The sequence below is a fragment of the Chiloscyllium plagiosum genome, unplaced genomic scaffold (assembly GCF_037043375.1).
Source record: "Chiloscyllium plagiosum isolate Xiang-an unplaced genomic scaffold, Cpla_swu_hap1 HiC_scaffold_37, whole genome shotgun sequence".
Taxonomy (NCBI): domain Eukaryota; kingdom Metazoa; phylum Chordata; class Chondrichthyes; order Orectolobiformes; family Hemiscylliidae; genus Chiloscyllium; species Chiloscyllium plagiosum.
The window spans coordinates 27430944-27453301 of NW_028270175.1; the positions used below are offsets into that span (position 1 = coordinate 27430944).

Below are 22358 nucleotides of genomic sequence, written 5' to 3' on the forward strand. Positions count from 1 at the left end.
AATGGCCTCATGGGATTATCACTGGATTCTTAACCCAGAGACCCAGATAATGTTCTGGGGAACCCCAGGCTCAAATGCTGCCATGACAGATGGCGGAGTTTGAATTCAATAAATATCATTAAGAGAGATTGTTTGGAAAAAACCCATCCGGTTCACTAATGCCCTTCAGGGTAGAAAACTGCCAGCCTTACCAGGTCTGGCCCACATGTGACTCCAGAGCACATAGCAATGTGGTTGACTCTTAGCTATCTTATGGACAATGAGTGCTGGTCTAGCCAGCTATATCCTCACCCCATGAATGAGTTTTTAAAAATAATTGCAGCCTCAGTCTCAATATCTCAGTGAGTAACTACACTGCCAGTCTGGAACAGAGGCAGAAAATCTGTCCAAGGTCTGTGGGGAGAAGTTGCTTGTCTGTTGGGTCAGCAAGGCAGATCGCTAACTGGGTCTGAGAGAGACAGAACAATCACATACGCACAAACAGCTCCTGTGCTGAAAAATGTCTGGGGACTGGGTGAGGACAGATACTATGTATGCATTGGCTCCTGCTGCTGTGTGAGTCCATGTATTGGTTCCTGTTTATGAAGAGGGATGCATTATCGATTGCTGGCAAAGGGCTTTCCCGGTCTTCTGGAATCCTCACATGTTACCTGCAATGTCTTTATCTGCTCCTCTGCCCCATAAAGCTTCGCCTGCAGCTGCTGCAAGTATCCAACCATTCCTGCAAAGAAACAAAAGGGAACCGGCTGACATTACCCCCATTCGAAATAATGGTGCATCCTTCACCTTCAGCCCTCTGCCCTATCAAGTCCCAGATTAGTCACAGGGCAAGTTGGCAGATCCCTCAAAACTGTCCTGCCCTAGCCTTGGAGAAGGGAACTTCACAACAACCATGGTGGCACAGTGGTGAGCACTGCTGCCTCACAGCGCCAGAGACCCGGGTTCAATTCCCGCCTCAGGTGACACTCTGTGTGGTGTTTGCATGTTCTCCCCGTGTCTGCGTGGGTTTGCTCCGGTTTCCTCCCACAATCCCAAAATGTGCAGGTTAGGTGAATTGGCCATGCTAAATTGCCCGTAGTGTTAGGTGAAGGGGTAAATGTAGGGGAATGGGTCTGGGTGGGTTACGCTTCGGTGGGTCAGTGTGGATGTGTTGGGCCGAAAAGGGCCTGTTTCCACATTGTAAGTAATCTAATCTAATCTCCAACAAAAGAGAATCTAAACCCCGGCCCTTGGGGTGTTCAATGGCATTAGCATCGCTCAATCTCCCACCATCAACATTCTGTGTGTTATTATTGACCAGAAATGGGATTGGCTATATAAACGCTGTGGCTGCAAGAGCAGGTTAATGGCTGGGAATTGTGTGGTTTCACATAGCTCACCTCCTGACTCCCCAAAACCATTCCAACATTCACTCAGTATAAGTCAGGAGTGTGACAGAATATGGTCCACTTGCCTGGATGAGTGCAGGCCCATCAACATTCAAGGAATTCAACTCCTTTCAGGACAAAGCAGCCCAGTTGGTTGTCATCTCTTCCACCACCTCCAATATTCACTCCCTTGGCCACTAACACACAACAGCAATATGGTGTACCATGTGCAGGGTGCACTGAAGCAACTCATTAAAAAACTTAACAGCACCTTCCATACCCATGATGATGACAGCAGATGCAAGGGGACATCTCCAAGTCACATAGATCCTGACTTTATTGTCAGAGGGTCAAAATCCTGGAACTCCCTCCCTAACATGTGGACTGCAATAGTTCAAGAACGAGTTTCTCAACCATCTGTTCAAGGGTAATCAGGGATGGTTAATAAATGACAGCAATGACCACCACCCAAGAACAAATTGTTAAAAAAAGCCATTGTTCCAAATGTGGTTTTCAGGAGTGGTTTATGTTGCAGTGATAATGGGAATGGGGGCAAAGTAATAAGCTCTATTAAGGGTTACTACAGTTCATCTACTTATATGTTTAAACAACTTTTGTCCAATAAATCAGTTTATGATTTGCAGAGTAGAAAAGATCTCTTTCAGGTTTTTCACCTGTCCAGGACCCAACACTCTCTCCCAGAATGGGATGCGGTTTTAACCAAACTCCCAAGGGTTGACATAGCAATGGCAGATACCCTGGGACACCAGCCCACTCCAGTGTTAATGAACAATGCCATCACCTCCTTCATAGCTGGATGTATCTATCCCTACATCCAATAGGCTCTGTTCTGACTGCTGTTGCCACGACAACGTGAGGCTTAAAATGCCAGCGACCGCTTTCTGTACCCAAAGAAGGTTCTGATCAATGGAGAGTTCTTGGATCCTCTCAAGCTCTTCCTTCACACGGTTCCCAAAGTCAGTCTGCAGACGGGCCTGGTGATAAATACAATTTACAGCCTGTGTTAGAAAAGCCCAGTCACTCCTAGCAACACAACTCTGGAATCTGTGGAAGGTGGAAATAGCTGAGGTGAAAACGTGAAGGGAAAGTCTCCAAGAGACAGCCTGACAATGGGAGGTAGAGCTGTGACATTGTCTACACAATCATCTAAAACACTAGGCAGCTCAGAAGATACTAACTGTGATGGCAGCAATTGCTGCTCACGTAATCCCTGACCCTAACCATGATGTTCAACCACATGGAGGAGATAAGGCTGTCCCTTCTAACAAACTAGGAAAGTGTTAAGTCTTGACATTGCACAATGCTTTCCAATATGTGACTGCACATCATCATTTATATACATAGGAACTTTGATTATCCAGTATTTGAGTAACCGAATGAATTACTCCCTGCTCGTGCCCTTCAGATAATTGAGGTTCCTCAATTTCCATCAAAATCAAGGAAACAAGGGGCAACCCTTTCAGATCAATCCAATATCCATTCCAATGAATGACATTCCTGGAGGTGATCCTGGAATGATGAGCTGTCTTTGGATAGATGCCCTGAGGTAGGGAACCAGCTGGCAATGAGCTTCTGGAGCAGGTCAGCAGGTTGATGGGACTGTCACATCCCTCTGTTGTTGCTCATTTGACAATCTGTGACCGCCTTCCATATTCAGTTGGGCTATTCACGTTTTTTGGCCTGGACTGTCACACAGAAGCTCACAGGAAGTGTAAACCATCCATTTGCAATGGCTGCAGCTCAGTTGGAATCACAAATTCGTGGGTTTAAGTCCCACTCTGGGGCATGAGCACGAGAATTAAGACTAACACTTGCTGTGCTGTACCGAGGGAGTGCTGCTCTGTCAGAGGTGCTGTCTTTTTGATGAGACAGTAAAGCAGGACCCCATCTGACTGTTCGAGTGGATTAAATGTTATTTCGAAGAGGAGTAGGGGGTTTATCCCTAGTACCCTGGTTAATGTTTCTCCCTCTATCAATGACACACACAATGAAGGTTTATCTGATCATTACTCAAATTGTGTATATGGGGGTTTTCTTTGTGCAAGTTGCATGGTTCTTATATTAATTTGCTTATATAAATAGATAAGTACTTCAATTAATTGTAAAGCATCTTGAGACATCTAGCGGTCTTCCACTATATAAATTCAAATCTTTCTGTATTGATGCTGGTTGTATGGATCAGCTTGGAAACATTTGAATGTCAGCCACACCCACTACCTGCAGCCTGGGAAGATGACCTGGAAAACTTATGTTAGGTAAGGGCAATAATAAAGGGATATGGAACCCCAGTGGGCAGATGGATTTGACATATAGACCCACCATGAATGGTGGAACAGATTCCAGGACCTTGTCTGTCCTTGTTCTACAGAGAAACATTGGACTTTGACGTGAAGGCCGTGATCTTTAATTCTGCTGGTGAATGGCCTCACAATCAAAAGAACAAGCTCAAGGGGGTGGGACCTCAGAGGGGCTTCAGAACCAATGAGGTGATTGCCTCATGGGACTGAACAGCTTCAGGCATTGCAGGGGTCCTCCAGGGGACCAATGGTGGAGGCCATGGAGTCTGTACCACGGTTTGAAGGCACGGCTCAGTCAGGTGAGGTGAGGTGAGGAGCTCCTGACCCGAATCCTTGTCAAGCAGTCACTTTGTGTATTGCTGCTCACCTGCATCTCATCGAGTGCTCTCCTCAGGCCCTCTGTGTTGGTGAACCATTTCTCCTCCTTTGAGACTTTCCAATCCAGTTCCCCTTGTAGCTTCTCCTTCAACTCCTCCCGCTCATCGATAATGTGCTTCATCTGCTCAACCACCTGAAAACAAGAAATCCAGACAAGTAGATTCACTGAGAGCTGACCAGCACTCTCCATCAGCTAGCTGGAGTACACGATGGAGAAAGACATGGGCTTTGTGCACTGATCAAATCTAAGAGTGGCTCTGCCTCCCCACCCAAAGTGTCTTTTGGCTAATTATGCTCCTTAGCTGTACTGTCCTCAAAGTCCCAAGCTTTGGGCTCACCTGAATTCAGATGTTCTAACTGGCCTCAGCACCCTGTATTAGTTCAGCACACTTACCCATGTTCACTATTCAATATAACGCAATGCTAAGGCAGGGTGGGGTGTGTGTGTGTGTGCGAGAGAGAGAGGGTGTGACTATGTACACTTGTGTGCTGGTGCTTGAAAGTGTGTCTACATGTGTGTGTCCATCAGTGTGAGTGCTTGTCTGTGTCAGTGTGCACACGTCCTTGTCTGTGAGTGTATTTATCAGTGTTTGCCTGTGACTGTGTCCATGTCAGTATCTATGTCAGTGTCTGTGTGTTTGAGAGGGTGTGTCTGTTTATGAGTGTGGTTGAGAGTGTTGTGTGTCTGTGTGCCAGTGTCTGTTCGAGTGTCTGAGTGTGTGTGGACCTCTGTTTGTGTCAGGTGATGCCAGGATTTGGTGTGATTGTGATGTGAATATCCAACTTACATTGAATCAAAAAAATTCAGCATACCTCAATTTCAGAAGGACGTGAGGGCATTTGAGAGAGTGAAGAAATGACTCATGCGAATGCTTCCAGGCATGAGGAATTTGATGAACCTGGATGGATTGGAGCAAGTGGGGTTGCTCTCCTAACCTTCTCTACCCCAAAGAGAAAATCCAAGAGGCAGCTGGATAGAATATTTGGGGTGAAGCTGTTCCCATCGGGCAGAAGGTTGAGAGCGAGAGAATACATTTTTAAGGCATTTGGCAAAAGACTGACTGGGGACAGGAGGCGAACCTTTCTTTTATAGAAAGAGTAGCCAGCACCAGTCAATGGTTAGGATCTGGGATGCACTGGATGAGGAGCTATAAAAAATAAAAGCACTAATGATGTCGGAATGTTCCAGAGCTGATGACGTACGACATCCCAGACAGACCCTGGATAACACTGCAAGTAGATCTTCTCACACTCCACAGGAATTGGTTAAATTGTTGCAGTTGATCACTTCTCTGAATACTGGCAGATGGGCCAGCCGACTTTGCCAAATGCCTGAAAGGATCCTTCAGCTGTTACTGGCATTCCCAGCACTGTGATGAATGAAGAATTCAGCCTCTGCATAAAGGATTGGGAAATGCAACACTGCACATCACCTCTGCAGATCACCAGTCAAACAGAAAGACTGAGGCCGAGGTGAAACTTGCCAAAGGGACCATGAGAAATTAAGCAAATCACGCATAGCTGTATAAAAGACAATCTTTGAGTGTAGAAACACATCTCCTGAAAGCTTGGAGAGTCATCCAGTACAAATGTGAATGTCATATCACATACCAACTATTCTTCCAAAGAAAGTTACTGAAGCCAGAAGGAGCAAGAAGTGTGAGTGACTACATCAAGATGAAACAGCAGAAAACAAAACACCATTTTAACAAGACCACTAAATTGTTGCCAGAGTTAAACATTGGAGAGCTGGTCAGGGTATAAGCATTCGACGCTCTCAACAAAGGACAGCCCAAGTGACAATTTGGGACCTGCATGGAACAGACACCATCTCATTCATACATGTTTCGAACTGAACAACTGCCGGCACGGAAGCACAACTGGACAAACTGTTCCTCAACTACAGGCACCGAGAGAAAGTGAGGACTGCAGATGCTGGAGAGTCAGAGTCAAAAAGTGTGGTGCTGGATAAGCCCAGCAGATCAGGCTGCACCTGAGCAGCAGGAAAATCAATGTTTCAAGCATAAGCCCTTCGTCCTGATGACGTCGATTCTCCTGCTCCTTAGATGCTGCCTGACCTGTTGTGCTTTTCCAGCGTCACACTTGTCAACTCAACTCCAGGCAGCTGACCAGGAAAGGTGAAGCCACTGCCCACACAGTCAACAGATTCGTCATCTGATCCAAAAGTCCACAGCAACCCAATAACGAAAATGAAACAACAGTTACCAAGATGACGACACTCCCCGGGAATTGTTCTTGCATACCGTTAAAAAGAGCAGCACAACTTAATGGCTACGTGCGCATTGCATATGCAGAGATTCTGGAGATTAATGGTCTGCCGATGCACAGGAACAGTTAGAGTCCTACAGGAATACAAAATGGAAACAAGCCTTTTGGCCAATTCATGTAAATATTGGGTAACACTGAGAAATCTACAAGGTAATGTATGCGTCTTTTTGCTGTATCATGGGAGATGCTCGGGATAGAAATACAAGACTGTACCAATGTGCTTCCTGCCAGGCTGCAGTCATGCAACCTCTGCCATGAAACACTGAGAGGGAGTTGTCATCTTTCAGTAAAATCACAAGACTAGTACGACTGGTGCCTTGAGAGCTCATAGTAAAGTGAACCATTAACAAAACTATTGCATCAGGGTCAACCATACTGTTGAAATGTTGACCAGTTAAAGAGTCTGACAAACAATTCCTAATTGCATCAGACATCTTTGGGCAGACAGTGTGGCCGGCTTGGTGGCACAGTGGTTAGCACTGTTGCCTCACAGCACCAGAGACTCAGGTTCAATTCCCACCTCAAGCAACTGTTTGTGTTGCCTATTCTCCCTGTGTCTGTGGGGTTTCCTCCCACAGTCCAAAAAGTCTGCAGGTTAGGTGAATTGGCCATGCTAAATCGCCCGTAGTGTTGTGGGTCGGTGTGGACTTGTTGGGCCAAAAGGCCTGTTTCCACACTGTAAGTAATCTAATCTTAGCACATCATGATCCACACCGTGGGCGGCACGGTGGCACAGTGGTTAGCACTGCTGCCTCACAGCGCCTGAGACCCGGGTTCAATTCCCGCCTCAGGCGACTGACTGTGTGGAGTTTGCACGTTCTCCCCGTGTCTGCGTGGGTTTCCTCCGGGTGCTCCGGTTTCCTCCCACAGTCCAAAAGATGTGCAGGGTCAGGTGAATTGGCCACGCTAAATTGCCCGTAGTGTTAGGTAAGGGGTAAATGTAGGGGTATGGGTGGGTTTCGCTTCGGCGGGTCGGTGTGGACTTGTTGGGCCGAAGGGCCTGTTTCCACACTGTAATGTAATCTAATCCACACCTGCTGACTGTCACAGAGGTCGATGTATCTACAACAGGATTGGGGGCAGTAATCCTACAGGGCAGAAAGATGGAAAGTGGAACAGCAACATACAGTGACTGAAAAGGAGGCTTTGACAGTTATGTAGACACACTAACATTTTTTCAGAAAATATAAACAAACCACAAGCTGTTGAATACAAATGGAAGAGTCAGGATTCAACAGTTCAAACTGACGCTGGTAAGGATTTGTTTTATTCACTTGTGCGACATGGGCATTGCTGGCTGGGCAAGCATTCATCGCCTGTGCCTTGCTGCCCAAGTGAAGAAATTGCCTTCTTGAACCTCTGCAGCGCATCTGGCGTACGGAGACCCACAGTGCTGTGAGGGAGATAGGGAATTCTGGGATTTTGATCCAATGAGACAATGTGCAGGGGAACCACCAAACAACAGGTGACCTAGAGATGGAAATGTGTTGCTGGAAAAGCGCAGCAGGTCAGGCAGCATCTAGGGAACAGGAGAATCGACGTTTCGGGCGTTAGCCCTTCTTCAGGAAGGTGCTACCTTCAGGCAGGTAACCTACACCAGCACTAATGTTGGCAAATGGTAAAAATCACAAAACATTTACAACAACAGAGAGAAAACTATAAGAAACCAGGGAAGTCCAAATACATGATGAAGAATGTATTCAGGTAAGGCAGGACCGTTTGGAATACTGGCCAGCCTACAGATAGAATAATGCCAAACTCTGTCAGGACATTGTAGATTTCTGACTGTTATTGACGACTTGCTAGTTTGAAATGAGAGTTTAGTGATTCCAAGAGCACTCAGACTATTAAGTCACCTCAGGACTCACAAGGGGAGTGGAAGAAAGTTATCCTTGATCCCAAAGCCTGTCTAAGAGAGAGATAGAGAGACATGAAAATCTTCAGAGACTTCATCAAGGTTATTTGGGCATTACAAAGGGATACATGAAGATGCAACAGTCGATGCAGTGCCCAAGGTTTTTAAATCTTACACAAGAAATAATCAGCCATTTCACTGTTTCCTGCAGTGAAAGGCCAAGTTAGAATCCTTTCCCATCAGGCAATGCAAGCAGTAAGAAATGGATTGATTTGAGTTCATGGGTAAGGTCATCATCATTATCATAGATTTTTATTGGAGAACGGATTGAATTAGAATTAGGTTTTATTGTTATATGTTCTCGTGTACAGAAGTACAGTGTAAAGTCGACAATGTTGCCATTCATGGCAGCATCTTAGGTACAAGGAATCTAGGTAAAGAGTCAAAAAATAAAGAAATAAGTTAAAATATCAACATTACATACACAGTATTGACACTGAATTACAGCAGTAACTATGACAGAATCACTCATGAAAATATTCTTAATACACACCCTTCTGGACATTGTACTCTCAGAGTGGAGCCATTCCTAGTGAGTGCAGGGCTGGGATAAATCACACTGTCTGGCCCCCGACTCTCACCGTGGCTCTCCGGTCTCTCCTTCCTCTGGTTACCCACTTCCACTGGACAGAGCGCAAGTTCATGAGATTTGCAACAGTCTATTGCTGCTGGGTCCTACATTGTGCCAAGGTGGTGTTTACCTCAAGAGGTGCCCCCTATTGCTCAGTATTTCCATAGCCACAATCAGTGTGTTATATAGGTTACAATGTCATGACGTTCCTTTGCATGAATGATGCCTCGTTGGCTTCAAACTAAACAGGGAACAAACCAAAACGGTCACACAATACCATTCTCATTCAAAAGCGCCCCCCCCCCACCTTGGCTTCCAGTTCCTCCCTGGTGCCTCAGCAAACCCCTGAGGCTGATTACCCTGACTCGCTGTAACTTAGGAGCAGTTCCCTTGTGTGCAATATACTGCAAATGAGCAGTTCAAGAGATTTGCACATGAATCCGATTTATCCATTACACATGTTCATCTCACTATCCTCGATCAAATGGAGAAGCTGACAAGGAGTTTGTACAATCAAGACATTATTGAGAAAAAAATTAAAAAGTGCATCAATGAGCTCCAGATCATCATCAGTACAGGATGAAAATTAGTCATCGGAAGTATTGACGGGCAGGAGATTGAGAACACAGCCTCTATCTCTGTCTCAAAAGTGATGATCAAACACCACCAAATGTCCATGTAGTGATTGTAACAAAGTCAGCCAGGTGGACCTCATAGAATATGAGTTCCCTGATTAGGGCTGTTAATCTGGTCTAATCAGGGAGCCCTGGCTGACAGATATAAACAGGAGTGTCACACGTCCTCTTCACTCTGAGAGCTGGATCACTGTCACGGGCTTTGCATGTGTAAATAAAGGGTAATTCGGTGATGGGATACCGGCCTCTGTGGTGTTACCTCAGTGGCGACGAGAGAAAAGCATGCTTCTGAAGAATTCACTTACAACAATCATCTTTGAGTTGGGGTAAGCATTTCTGGCATCATGCTGTCATTTGGGAAGCTTGACTCATTCGATACTACCATTGAAGACTGGACCCAGTACGTGGAAAGTATGTGTTATTTTGTCCAGGCAAATGACACTGGGGCAGATGAAAAGCAACACGGAATTCTCCTGACTGCTTGTGGTCCTACAGCTTTTTCAGTTATTGGGAGCCTAACTTTCCTTGAGGCATCAGATACTAAAATCTTACAAGAGTTGATGGATTTAGTTAAGGAATATTACGAGCCCAAGCGTCCTTTAATTCTGAGACGTTACTGGTTTACTTGGCAATTTGAGAACCAGGGGAATTAGTTTAGATTACCTACCTACAAGTGTGGAAACAGGCCATTCAGCCCAACAAGTCCACACTGACCCTCCGAAGAGAAACCCCCCCCCCATATTTACCCCTGACTAATCCACCTAACACTACGTCTAGCGACTATCAAAGGAGTGAAGGCCACCTTGCATGTGGACCAGGAGGCAATTCCACAATTTTGCAAAGCCCACCCAATGCCATTTGCCTTATGGGTAAAAGTAGAGGGAGAAATTAGAAGGCTGGAATGGGCAGCACCAGTCGTACTAATGATGAAGCCCAATGGGTCAGTTCATCTTTGTGGGGGGGTTTTAAACAAACGCTAAACCGTTTTTCACAGCTGTACAAATACCCAATCCTTCACGAAGCTGGGCAGGAGTCATGTGTACGTGCAACTGCAGTTAGATTGGCGTTCCCAGAAGTATGATACAATTAATACCCAGAAGAGTTGGTCAGCCTGTGTAATTTTTTTCAGTTGCTGATGGAGAACATTTTACAAGGTCTCCTGCAGATCACCATTTATCTAGATGATGTACTAAGAATAGGAAAGACCAATATGGAGCACTTAGAGAACTTGGATATTGTCCTTAGACATCTCTCCAAAGCGGACATATGCCGTAGAAAGGAAATATGTGTTCCAGTCGCCTCAAGTGACCTGCTTAGGCTACAGAATTGATGAGACTGGGTTGTACCTGTTGGAAGATAAAGTGAGGGCAATCATAGGTGCGCTGGTTCCCACATCCGTACCAGAGTCCAGGTCCTCCCTGCTAAATTATTAAGGAAAGTTCATACACAGCCTGACTCCTTTTCATCAACTCTTTAAAAAGGGATCAGCCTTGGGTCATATAGACAAGCCACAGCTTTCAGGGAAAGTGAAGGAACATCCTCTAAGGTGTTGGCACACTACGATCCCAAATAAGATCTGGTATTGACATGTGATGCCTTGCTGTATCGTATCGGGCAGTATTAGCTTATAAGTGGCCCAATGGAGAGCAACCTCCAATAGCATATGCATCCAGTACTTCGGCTAATGCAGAGTGTAAATACACCCACATAGAGAAGGAAGATTTGGTGGTCATGTTTGGAGTCAGAAAGTTCCACCAATACCTTTATGGATGTATGTTTCCGATAAAAACGGACCACAAACCCCTGCTAGGTCTACTTGAGGAGAAGGCAGTGCCACCCATAGCTTCAGGCCAAATTCAGTGACAGGAAATAAAGAGTGACAGGATACCCATCTCCGTGGAGTTATTTCAGTCTGTAACCGTGTGAAAATGTGTGAATTAAGAGCAAAGAAACATCCAGGACAGAAATGTTAATAAAAGAACACAAGAGTTACCAGAGACACAGTTCAGAAAGATAAGAGATCAACAAAAGGAAAGAATGATTAGAGTAGCCATAGCAACTGAGATCACATAGGATTTTTACAGATCAAGAGATTGTCAGAAGTACTTATTACACAGTCATTTAATTGAACATGAACCAATAGGAATGTGGAAGTATTTCTCAGAAGAAGCGTTACAACAGGACCCTTCCCCAGGGGAGGGAACACTCACACTGAAGAAAGGAAGAGTAGACAACACCAAACACCTCAAAATGAGTTCAGAGTTAGATCAGAGAGATCGATTAAAGCACCAAGATCACAAACTCTGCATAGTCTGAGAGTTTGAAAGGACGGTGTTCATCAGGAAGGTGGAGTGGGTAGAGACTTGGAGAGAGAGGTGGAGGAATGAGGTAACAGTAGAAAGCACAGATGCTGATGATGCCTAACTGCGGAATTATGAGGTGAGTGTTATATGACACAGAGAAATCTAGAATGAAGCAAATGTTTTGACCAGAGTCTCGGAGATTGTGTGCAAGTACAAAGATGTTTTAAGGAGAACACCTTGGATTCATAAAGCAGTACTTGGGAGATCAAGGTTAGTTAGAACCTCACACACATAATTAAAGAGAGGAGATGGGATCAAAATCAGCAAAGTGAACATACCCAACACATCTAGCAACTGGAAACGGAGCATTGATAAATTTGAAGTATGCGTACACAGAAAGTGGCACGGCAGGGTGAACAGGATGTTCAATAACACATACCAGAATCTGTATTTTATAAACAGAGGTGTAGAGAAAAAAAGCAAGGTAGTTATGATAAACCTGTGGAAGGTATTGCACAATTTCGGAATTATGCACAATTCCAAAAGCCACACATTTGGAAGGATCTGAATGCAATGGAGATGGTTCAGAGAAGATTTCCAAGAATGGGTAAGGAAACTTCAGATAGGCAGGCAGCTCAGAGACAGTGGAGGAAAGAAGGGTGAGAGGAGATTTCATAGAAGGATTCAAAATCATGAGTGCTCTGTTCTAGGATTGACAGGGAGAAGCTGTCCCTGTTAGATTAGATTCCCTACAGTATGGAAACAGGTCCTTCAGCCCAACAAGTCCACATCAACCTTCCGAAGAGAACCCACCCAGACCCATTCTCCTACATTTACCCCTGACTACTGCACCTAACACTATGGGCAATTTAGCATGGCTAATTCACCTGACCTGCACATCTTGGAATGTGAGAGGAAACCAGAGCACCCAGAGGAAACCCACACAGACAGTCGCCCGAGGTTGGAAATTGAACCTGGGTCCCTGGCGCTGTGAGGCAGCAGTGCTAACCACTGAGCCACCGTGCTGCCCATGTTGTCAGGAGGATCGAAAGGACACAGGTTTAAAGTAAAATCGGCAAAAAAAGTAATGGCAACCTGAAGACATTATTTTTTTTATGTATCAATTGGTTAAAATCTAGAATGTGGTGCCTGAGAATATGCTGGGGTTAGATTCAAGTATGGCATTCAAAAGAATCGTTATGTGAAAGAGGAAAGTTTGCAGGGCTATGGGGTAAAGGCAGGGAAGTGACACGAGGTGAGTTGCTCTTGCAGAGAAGCAGCACAGATATAATGGGCCAAATGGCCTCCTTCTGGGCAGTAACCCTTCCAAGATTCTATAACTGGATATAGCTGGCACAGTCCTGATGCTGCCTGGCTTGCTGTGTTCTTCCAGCCCCCTGCCTGTCTACAGTCTCTGTACTGACAGCAAGAGTGGGTGTACAAACTTATCATCTCTCAAAAACACTTCACATACAATGAGTTACTTTTAAGTGCAGTGACTTTTATTATATAGTCTCATTGCAATATCAAGTTTCCATGATACTGTTTCGACTCCAGTACGTTCCCAGAATATAGGATCTTTATAATGCAAAAATACAATTTACTCATTAATCAGATAACTACTGGAAGAAAACAAGGCTTAAACGTGAACACTAGCAACATGCATCAGCAAGTCAGCAAAGTAAATGAACAAGGCTGCCTCACATTCTTTAAACCGACTCATAAAGCAGCCTCTGGGAGTTACTCCATTTGTGAGAAACTTACTCCTCCAGAATGCATTTTAACTGCAATTTCATTAAGCATTAAGATGTTGATTTTTCAAGGGAAAACTCCTGACCCAAATGGCCAATCATCCGGTACAAGCCTAGACAGTCAGTGTTGGTTCTGTCTGAATTATGCAGCATCACAGCAAAACCTGATAACACCCAGAATTTCCAGAATAGGTTCATGGGCAACAATCAGACAGGAAGACTTTCATTCATGTAGCGCCTCTCCTGACCTCCAGCACCCCCAAAGCCAATTTACAGACAATGAAATACTTTTCAATGACATTCTGGTAATGCAGGAAGCCATTTTAGAAACATCCACTCCCCAAAAGGAACAATGGGATCATCAGCAAGTTTTTTATAGGGGTATTGACTCATGGATAAATATTCTCCACGCCATCTTGGAAAAATGTCCTTCACTTCTTCCAATAACGCCACCCAAAAGTTTTATATCCACGTGAGAATCTCACTTTAATGTCTCATTTCCAAGTTGGTACATCTGAAAATGCAGCACTCCCTCAGCAGTGCCTCCTTGGATTCAGCGGTATAGAGCCAGATACACGTGGGCAGTGAATGAAGTTATAAAACCCAGAACATAACAATGTAACCAAATCTTGCTACTGTACTGGGCTGCCCAAAGCCAGGCTGAAATGGTGCCCCTGCTAGCACATTCCAAGACTCCCATCCTTTTGTTGAGGTGGTACAGCAACAATGAAAAATAGCACCAGAATAAGGCATTCAGCCCTTTGAACCTTCTCTGCCATTCAGTCATGGCTGATCATTCAACTCCGTACCCTGCTCCGTTTATTCCCCACACCCATTGATCCCTTTAGCTCTGAGAATTATATCTAATTCTTGCTTGAAAACATTCCCATGTTTTGACCTCAGCTACTTTCTGTGCCAGAGAACATCACCTACTCCCCACTCTTTGGGTGAAGACATTTCTCCTCATCTCTGTACTAAATGGTCTATCCCATATCCTTAGAATGTGAACCCCTGGTTTGGGACTCCCTGATCAGCAGGAATATCCTTCCTGCATTTCTCCTGTCTGGTCTTGTTACAATCGTACAGCTTTATTTGAGATTGCCCCCTCCTTATTCGAAACCCAAGTCCTAACTAATCCAGTTCCTCCTCATATATCAGTCCTGCCACCTCAGGAATCAGCCTGGTAAACATTTGTTGCCCTCCCTCCATCGCCAAAACAGTCTTCCTCAGATAAGGAGACCAAAAGCTGCTCACTTCGTGTTGAACGTCACTTCACCTGAGCTACTGCCCCAAGAGTTCAGGCTGGTTAAGGGACTCAGTATCTTCACAGTAAAGACTTGAAGGTTCCAGCATCAACTCCTGCTCTGTGTTAGGGTGCAGGTAACTGTGCTGTATTCGATCGATATTAGAAATGGAGACTTTTCCAATTCAGTTTGTGGACCTGTTGCCTCTGAGCCAGAAGTCAAAATGTGTGGCGCTGGAAAAGCACAGCCGGGCAGGCAGTGTCCGCAGAGCAGGAGAGTCGATGTTTCAAGCATAAGCCCTTCATCAGGAATGGGCTCATTGCTGATGAAGGGCTTCTGCCCGAAACATCGATTCTCCTGCTCCTCGGATGTTGCCTGAACTGCTGCGTTTTTCCAGGAGAAAGTGAGGACTGCAGATGCTGGAGATCAGAGTTGAAAGTATGGTGCTGGAAAAGCACATCAGATCAGGCAGCATCCGAGGAGCAGGAGAATCGACGTTTTGGGCGGAGGCCCTTCATCAGGAAGGGCCATCCAGCACCATACTCTTCACTGATCTCCAGCATCTGTAGTCCTCACTTCCTCCTTGTTCACTCCAGTGAGGTGACATGCTCAGTGTGGTACTGACAGAGTGCTGCAGCTTTGAAGATGTCATCTCTGAAATAAGATATTAAACTGAATCCCAGTTTGGTTCATGTGAACGTAAAATATTCTGACGCATTATTGTCTAAATCTGCCAGGAAAGTATAAACCAGGGACAGTCAGCACAACCCAAACCAGAGAGAGTGGAAGCAGTTTCTCTGAGTGTATCTCAGGACCAGGGTCCTCATGCTCTTTGAGTCTGATCTTTTCCTTGGCCCCTGTACAGCAATAAAGAGCTGGACCCATTGCTACAATAACAGGAACCCACCTGCTCATCGGAAAGAGCCTCCGTAGGAGATTGAACTCCTGGAGCAGAGTACGTGGTCTGCATGATACGGCTTCGGAATCGCTCCAGCTGCATAAGTACAATAGGATATTTTAGGTTGATATCGGGACACACACTCAAGCGCAATATTACAGCTGAATTGCCAAGCAGCTGTCACTCCAATACAAACATATCCCTCAGCGGGTTCAATTTAACAAAAAAAACCCCTGAAAGCCCTCCTTTAAGTGACACCTTGGTTCAGCTGGTCACAAAGTGGCCTTGAGTCAGAAGATTGTAGAGTTCCATTCCAAGTTTCGGGCCTTTACTCGGTATTAATTCGATATTAAGTATATGCTGCATTGTTAAGGATGGGGAGCTGTCATTCTACAAAGATTCAAACTGAGGCCCAGTCTCATGTATAAAGGTGATTTGTGCTGACATTAAGACGGCATAATATGTGTAGAGGAGCAGCGAGTTATCCTGACCAATATTCTGTCTCTAACCATCATCACAACAATATTCCCAGAACTGGGCACCCCGTGGGCTATTGTTGAGCTCAAACTGGTATTTATATAGTCGAACTTAACAAATGGGATTGCACATTACATTGAGTTAGGTAGGATATATGACACAGAGACAGGACCTTCAGCCCAACCAGTCCATGCTGGAGTCCGTGCTCTACCTGTGCTCATCCTCTTGTCCAGCTGCTTTCTAAATACATCAGTACTGTCCACTATGACTACCCACATGACATTTTGACCCATTTGTTAGGTAAAGCAGTTTATCCTGAATTCTCTGTTGGATTTACAGGTGACTATTGTGATGATGATGCTCCTTTTACAAGGTTAGGTTGACCTAGGGTATTTTTTCAGAGGTGTTATAAATATATAGATTCCGAAATGTCTGGGTTTATCTACCTGAAGAAGCTTTTAAGGTTTTAAACAAACACTTGTGCAATGAAAGGGGAATGGTTGTTTCTCCCAGCTCAGCTTTTCACCGGTTTGGTTGGGTTTGAGCAGTCTGGCTGCTCAGAGCTGCTGGTCAGTTATTAGCTGGGAATCCAAAAGAAACAGCGACATGGAAGAAGGTGTTCCACACTGAGTCTCCCTCTCTCCTGTCAGACCCTGTGCTTGACTTTACCTTTTTTGCCAAGGGGTGTTTATGGGGATTGTTGCAGGAATTTGGAACAGCATCACTAAGTTGGGATAGTCTGTTGGGTTTTCGAAAAAGATTAAGTTATTCTGTATTCAGTTCTGTTTTGTTTGTGCTTCATTTGGTACTCTGTAAATAAATGCTGTTTTGTTTAAATCCAAGGGGTTTTGACTAGCTGCATCCCTCCTGGAATATTCACCTTATACCTGCTCAAAACAGAAAAATTAGGGGCTGGGCTACTTTCTTGAAATGTATGGAGGGGATCTGACCTGGTCTATAACACTATCTTATATTGATGGTCTCTAGTTATGCTCTTCCCACAAGATGGAAAAATAATTCACTACTTTGGTACATCCTGAGAGACATGCGTTATCGAAAGGCAATCTTTCTCTCCCAATGAAATGAGTGATGGAGATATTAGCCTTGGTTTAACTATCCTGATCAGTGACACCCAACTTTATCCAATAGTTTGACAGACAACTCAACAGAACCTGACCGAAGGCAATTATTTTGTCCCAGAAACCAAGTCCTACCTCAGAATCTTGCTATGTTTAGACACAGATCTGCTGTTGAGGAATGAGTTGGCCTTGCTACCAGGATGACATTGACATGGAGTCCAAGGGGACCAGATGCCTTAGCTGACATCTTATTTGAAGATGGTACCGTCCACAATGCAACAATATTTCATTCTTACAATACAGCTTTTGTTCTATATTCATGTCATGATGTGTATAAAAGTGACAGCCACAACTTGTATTTATGTAGCTCCTTGGTAAAAGCACCCTAAGTGCTTTGCATTGCGTTATCAAACAAAATTTGATATTAAGCCACATAGCAAAAACTTTGAATAAATGCTTACTCGAGGGAAGACGTGGTAAGGTACATCTTACAAGGGAATAGAGAAATAGTGAGGGAATTGCAGAGTTTGAGCTCAGCAGCTGAAAGCATGACCACCAATGGTGGAGTGCTAAACATCAGGGATGCTCAATGAGTCAGTTTTCTTGGAGGACCGTTGGGATGGTTCTTATGTTAAAGGCACTTTATAAATGCAAGTTATTACTGATGACAGATTTGGAGGATGTAACAGAAAAAGAGAGGCATGAGGCCATGGAGGGATCTGAACATAAGGATGAGGATTCTTAAAAATAGTTGTGTTGCTGGGCTGGCGGTCAAAGTGAGATCCGGGCCAATAGGTGAACAGGCCTGTGGTGAGTCAGGAAGTATACAGCGGTATTTTAGGATGAGCTCAGATGTGGCAGGTTGGCCATAGAGTATCGAATGACAGTGATATGTGAAGCAGGCTTCAACATCTTTGGGACACACACACTTTCTTCTGAGTCAGAACCACCAACTGAGACACGTTGAGCACATTGGCTGCACTCAACTCTTGGCAGCCTTTGGCCAATTCTACAGCGTGGCTCTTGAAGCCATTCCCTCCCCGGCCTTCCCCCAGATGTTGGTCCAGTTCCACGTGTTTTAGCCGTGATCTGAGCTTGCGAGTCTCTGGGCAAACACGGCAGCTTTCTCTCTAACCTTGGCTTGGGCCTGCTCCAGGTCGACCCTCACCAGTCTCTCCCTTCGACCCATCTCCTGAAGCAGTAGCCTGGTCCTCTCCAACTCATCTTGAAGCTGCTCTCGGGCCTGAAACAAAAGAGAAGCATTGCAGTAAGTTGGTTCAAGAACAAGCAGGAGAATGGAGCCAGGAACACAGGCCTCATTAGATGCGTCTCAGAAAAACTGCATAAAATAAACTATTTTGGAATGCAATCAGTCATAGAGCACAGAAATAGCCTTCAATCCAACCAGTCCATTTGGCACACAATCCCAAACTAGTCTACCTGCCTGCTCCTGGCCCATATCCCTTCAAACCTTTCCTGATTAGATTCCCTACAGTGCGGAAACAGGCCCTTTGGCCCAACAAGTCCACACCGACCCTCCAAAGAGTAACCCATCCAGACTCATTTCCTACCAACGCACCTATCATTATGGGCAATTTAGCATGGCCAATTCACCTGACCCGCACATCTTTGGACTGTGGGAGGAAACCGGAGCACCCGGAGGAAACCCACGCAGACACGGGGAGAATGTGCAAACTCCACACAGACAGTCACCCAAGGATGGAATCGAATCCGGGTCCCTGGTGCTGCAAGGCAGCAGTGCTAACCACTGTGCTGCTCTTTCATGTATGTTGCTTTTCATGTACTTATCCACATGAATTTTAAACATCGTAATAGTACCCGCGTTCACCACTTCCTCAGGAAGTTCCTCCATACACGAACAACAACAACAACAAGAACAGACATTGTTGGAGAAACCCAGCAGGTCTGGCAGCATCCATGAGAGAAAGCAGAGTTTTGGGTCCAGTGACCCTTCTTTTGAACCAAGCTGAGCACAGTTGCCTACAGTTCACATTTCTAACAGGAAATTGGGGCTATCGGAGGGTTAAGGTTTGTTGGGCTGAATGGCTTTTCAGTCATCTTTACCTTTCTTACATACTTATGACGTACTGAGCCATAGGTCATACAATGTTCAATTGTTCTGTCCTTGATTAGCTGAGTCTGTTTACTATTGATGCTCACTGTGTTTGACTGGTTAAGCTTGGATGTGGACTGGCTAAAAGGAAACAAAGTGCAGACAGCGCTGTGAACACCAGCGAGGTATGGAACACATATTTTAAACCATTGGTCGTGAAATCATACACACATAGACACGAGAGTCTTCTGTGCACTGTTCCAAAACATAAAATATACAACAGGTCAATGCTTGGCTTTCATTTTGTGAATAGCTTCAAGTAAGTTTTCAGAGTCCATAATATTTTTTTAAAATTGTGTTTTATTGATAATTTAGTCAGGAATCAATAATATTAGGCTGAGATTATTGATACAAATACTACACTGAGTAATCATTCCAGCTGAGCCCCCACTGGATCCAATTGCAACTTGGTGTTTAATCGGTTCATTCCCATTGGAAAACCAAAGGTTAAGCTCCCTCTCCGTAACCAGGTTAGCCATGACTAGTAGGCTTGAGGGGCTGAATGGGCTACTGTAGCTCCTGATTTGCAGGTGCATAAACATGGTATATTTTACCAACCACTTATAGAGACATAGAGTCGGACTGCACAGAAACAGACCCTTAGGTCCAACCAGTCCATGCCAACTATCATCCCAAACTGAACTAGTGCCACCTCCCTGCGCTTGGCCCATATCCCACCAAACATTTCTTATGCATGTGCCTCCAGATGTCTTTTAAACATTGTAACTACATCCACATCCACCACTTCCTCTGGAAATTCATTCCACACACGAACCAGTCTTTGAGTAAAAAAAATTGTCTTTTTAAATCTTTCTCCTCCCGCCTTAAAATATATCCCCCCAGACTTGAAATCCCCCAACCTCTTATGATTTTATAAACCTATATCAAGTCACCCGTCAACCTCCTACCTTCCAGTGGAAATGTCCCAGCCTGTCCAGCCTCTCCTTACCATTAACCATCTTGCATATAAGTTCATTGTACCATCTCCATGCATTTTATTAAAGTTCAGACCTTCAGGTTTCTACAGTCACTTCATAAAGAGAGTAAATTGCCCAGGAAAGTCTCAGCTTTGAGCAGGAAGCTCTCAGTTCAGGAATGTCTCAGCTTTGATCAATGGGATTGACGTTTAGCCAAACCAGCATCTACAAGCTGCTTCAGTGAACCTGGGATGAACAGGATACGAGAAAATTGTCCAGGACACCTGCACTAGATTACTACTTCCCACTGGGAAGTAGAGATGTGGGTGGAAGTATGGATTTTGGAGGCGAAGGTAAAGTCAGGATGGGTGCGGACTGCTCTGCCTCACACTTCGAGCATGAGATTTGGGTGGATGTCACTCAAGGTCAACTATGGAAAGGTACCTCAGCATGAGGGAACGTCTTTGGGGAAGCTATGGGATTAATCATCGGAGTTCCTGGTGCTTACCTGCTTCTCCTCAGATGCACTGGTCTTCATGTCATCCTGTTGACTACGGAGCTGCTTGACCTCTGACTCCAACTCCTTCATCCGCCTCTCCAGCTGATTCGCATTCTGGCACAAACACAGAAGGGGCATTAGTTTTCCATTTATTTCCTTTCATCTTATTTAAATTCCAGAGAGGCTGAGAAAAGACCGTTCAGCTCCTTGAACCCTCTCTTCCTGTACATTACGTGCAGTCTGTGCGTTGGCAGGGAACGGTTAGTGGAAACACTCCAGAATATTCATCCATTTTCATATCTCCACAATTAAAAGTTTCAACCAGTATCTCCTCACTCACAGCTGAGATTCAGCTGCTATTTCCTCATTTACAAGCAACATTTTCTCCACCATCAACCCCAATTTATTTTAGCTGAAAATGTGTTGCTGGAATAGCGCAGCAGGTCAGGCAGCTTCCAGGGAACAGGAGAATCGACGTTTCGGGCATAAGCCCTCCTTCAGGTTCCCTGGATGCTGACTGACCTGCTGCGCTGTTCCAGCAACACATTTTCAGCTCTGATCTCCAGCATCTGCAGACCTCACTTTCTCCTCCTAATTTATTTTAGCCAATCAGGTATTTTAGCCAATCTGCAACCGACCAACCCAATCCCAACTAGTGATGTATTTGGTTCTTTTTATTGCCTAAATACCATGAGACGACTGGTAGGAATCTGGGCCATCCTGGAGAAAGGAAACAGTTTCTCTTCACCCCATTGTCTGATTTGTACACGCAGCTTTTGCCTGGTCCATTATGTAGACTGCTAGTCTAATCTGACTTCCACTGCCCCCAACCCCCACAGGCCATTAGGAGCACTACAACCCAACCAACTCCTTCACCTTCCTTTTCCCTGGTGTTCCTCCTTTCCATGTACCTCAAAACAGCATGACCACAGAGGTTGGATCCATTCGAAGCTCTGTAGGACACCAAAGCAGGCCATTCAGCCCCTTGAACCTGTTCAGCCATTCTAAAATCATGGTTGATCATCTATCTCAACATCATCTTACCATGCCCAAAACCACGGATAGGAACAAACCCATTCATTGAAATGGGAAATTTAGCTTCCCAGCAGCCCCTTGCTCCTGGTTCTGGAACATTCCACATAATATGTTTGAGCCGTGATAAACTACTGGTAACTGAAACTGCGGACAACGATTCCACGGATATGGCGGTCACTCCGTATTAGTGACCATGGATACCCAGCTCCTCTGCACATTGATACTTCCTACAAACAAAAATACTGTATGTGGGATTCAGGGTAGTGTACCGGCATTGGTTGAAGATTGGTTAGTTGAAAGTAAACACGCAGAAATATATGGGTCACTGTTGCGTTGGCAGGTAGACGGACTGTAGTGGAGTGTTGAAAATGTGTTGCTGGAAAAGCGCAGCAGGTCAGGCAGCATCCAAGGAACAGGAGCATTTAAGAAATACTCAATATCTCCAGTCCTCCTACAAAAGTGGATAACCTCACACTTATCTACATCACATACTCAGCCTGTCCACATCCAGGTGTGTCATCCTCACAACACACACGCTCCCACTACTT

At 45.0% G+C, this 22358-nt stretch overlaps 1 protein-coding gene across 1 annotated transcript in view; it reads right to left on the reverse strand.

Moving 5' to 3' along the window:
- Positions 1–22358, reverse strand: part of fhad1 (forkhead-associated (FHA) phosphopeptide binding domain 1) — a 169945-nt gene that overhangs the window by 122971 nt on the left and 24616 nt on the right. Inside the window, exons 10-15 of the mRNA XM_087980527.1 lie at positions 20785–20889; positions 18361–18468; positions 15679–15765; positions 4053–4196; positions 2170–2362; positions 651–721 (exon numbers count right to left, since the gene is read on the reverse strand). Coding sequence (XP_087836653.1) covers positions 651–721; positions 2170–2362; positions 4053–4196; positions 15679–15765; positions 18361–18468; positions 20785–20889 — 708 coding nt within the window. The remainder of the gene's footprint in view (positions 1–650; positions 722–2169; positions 2363–4052; positions 4197–15678; positions 15766–18360; positions 18469–20784; positions 20890–22358) is intronic.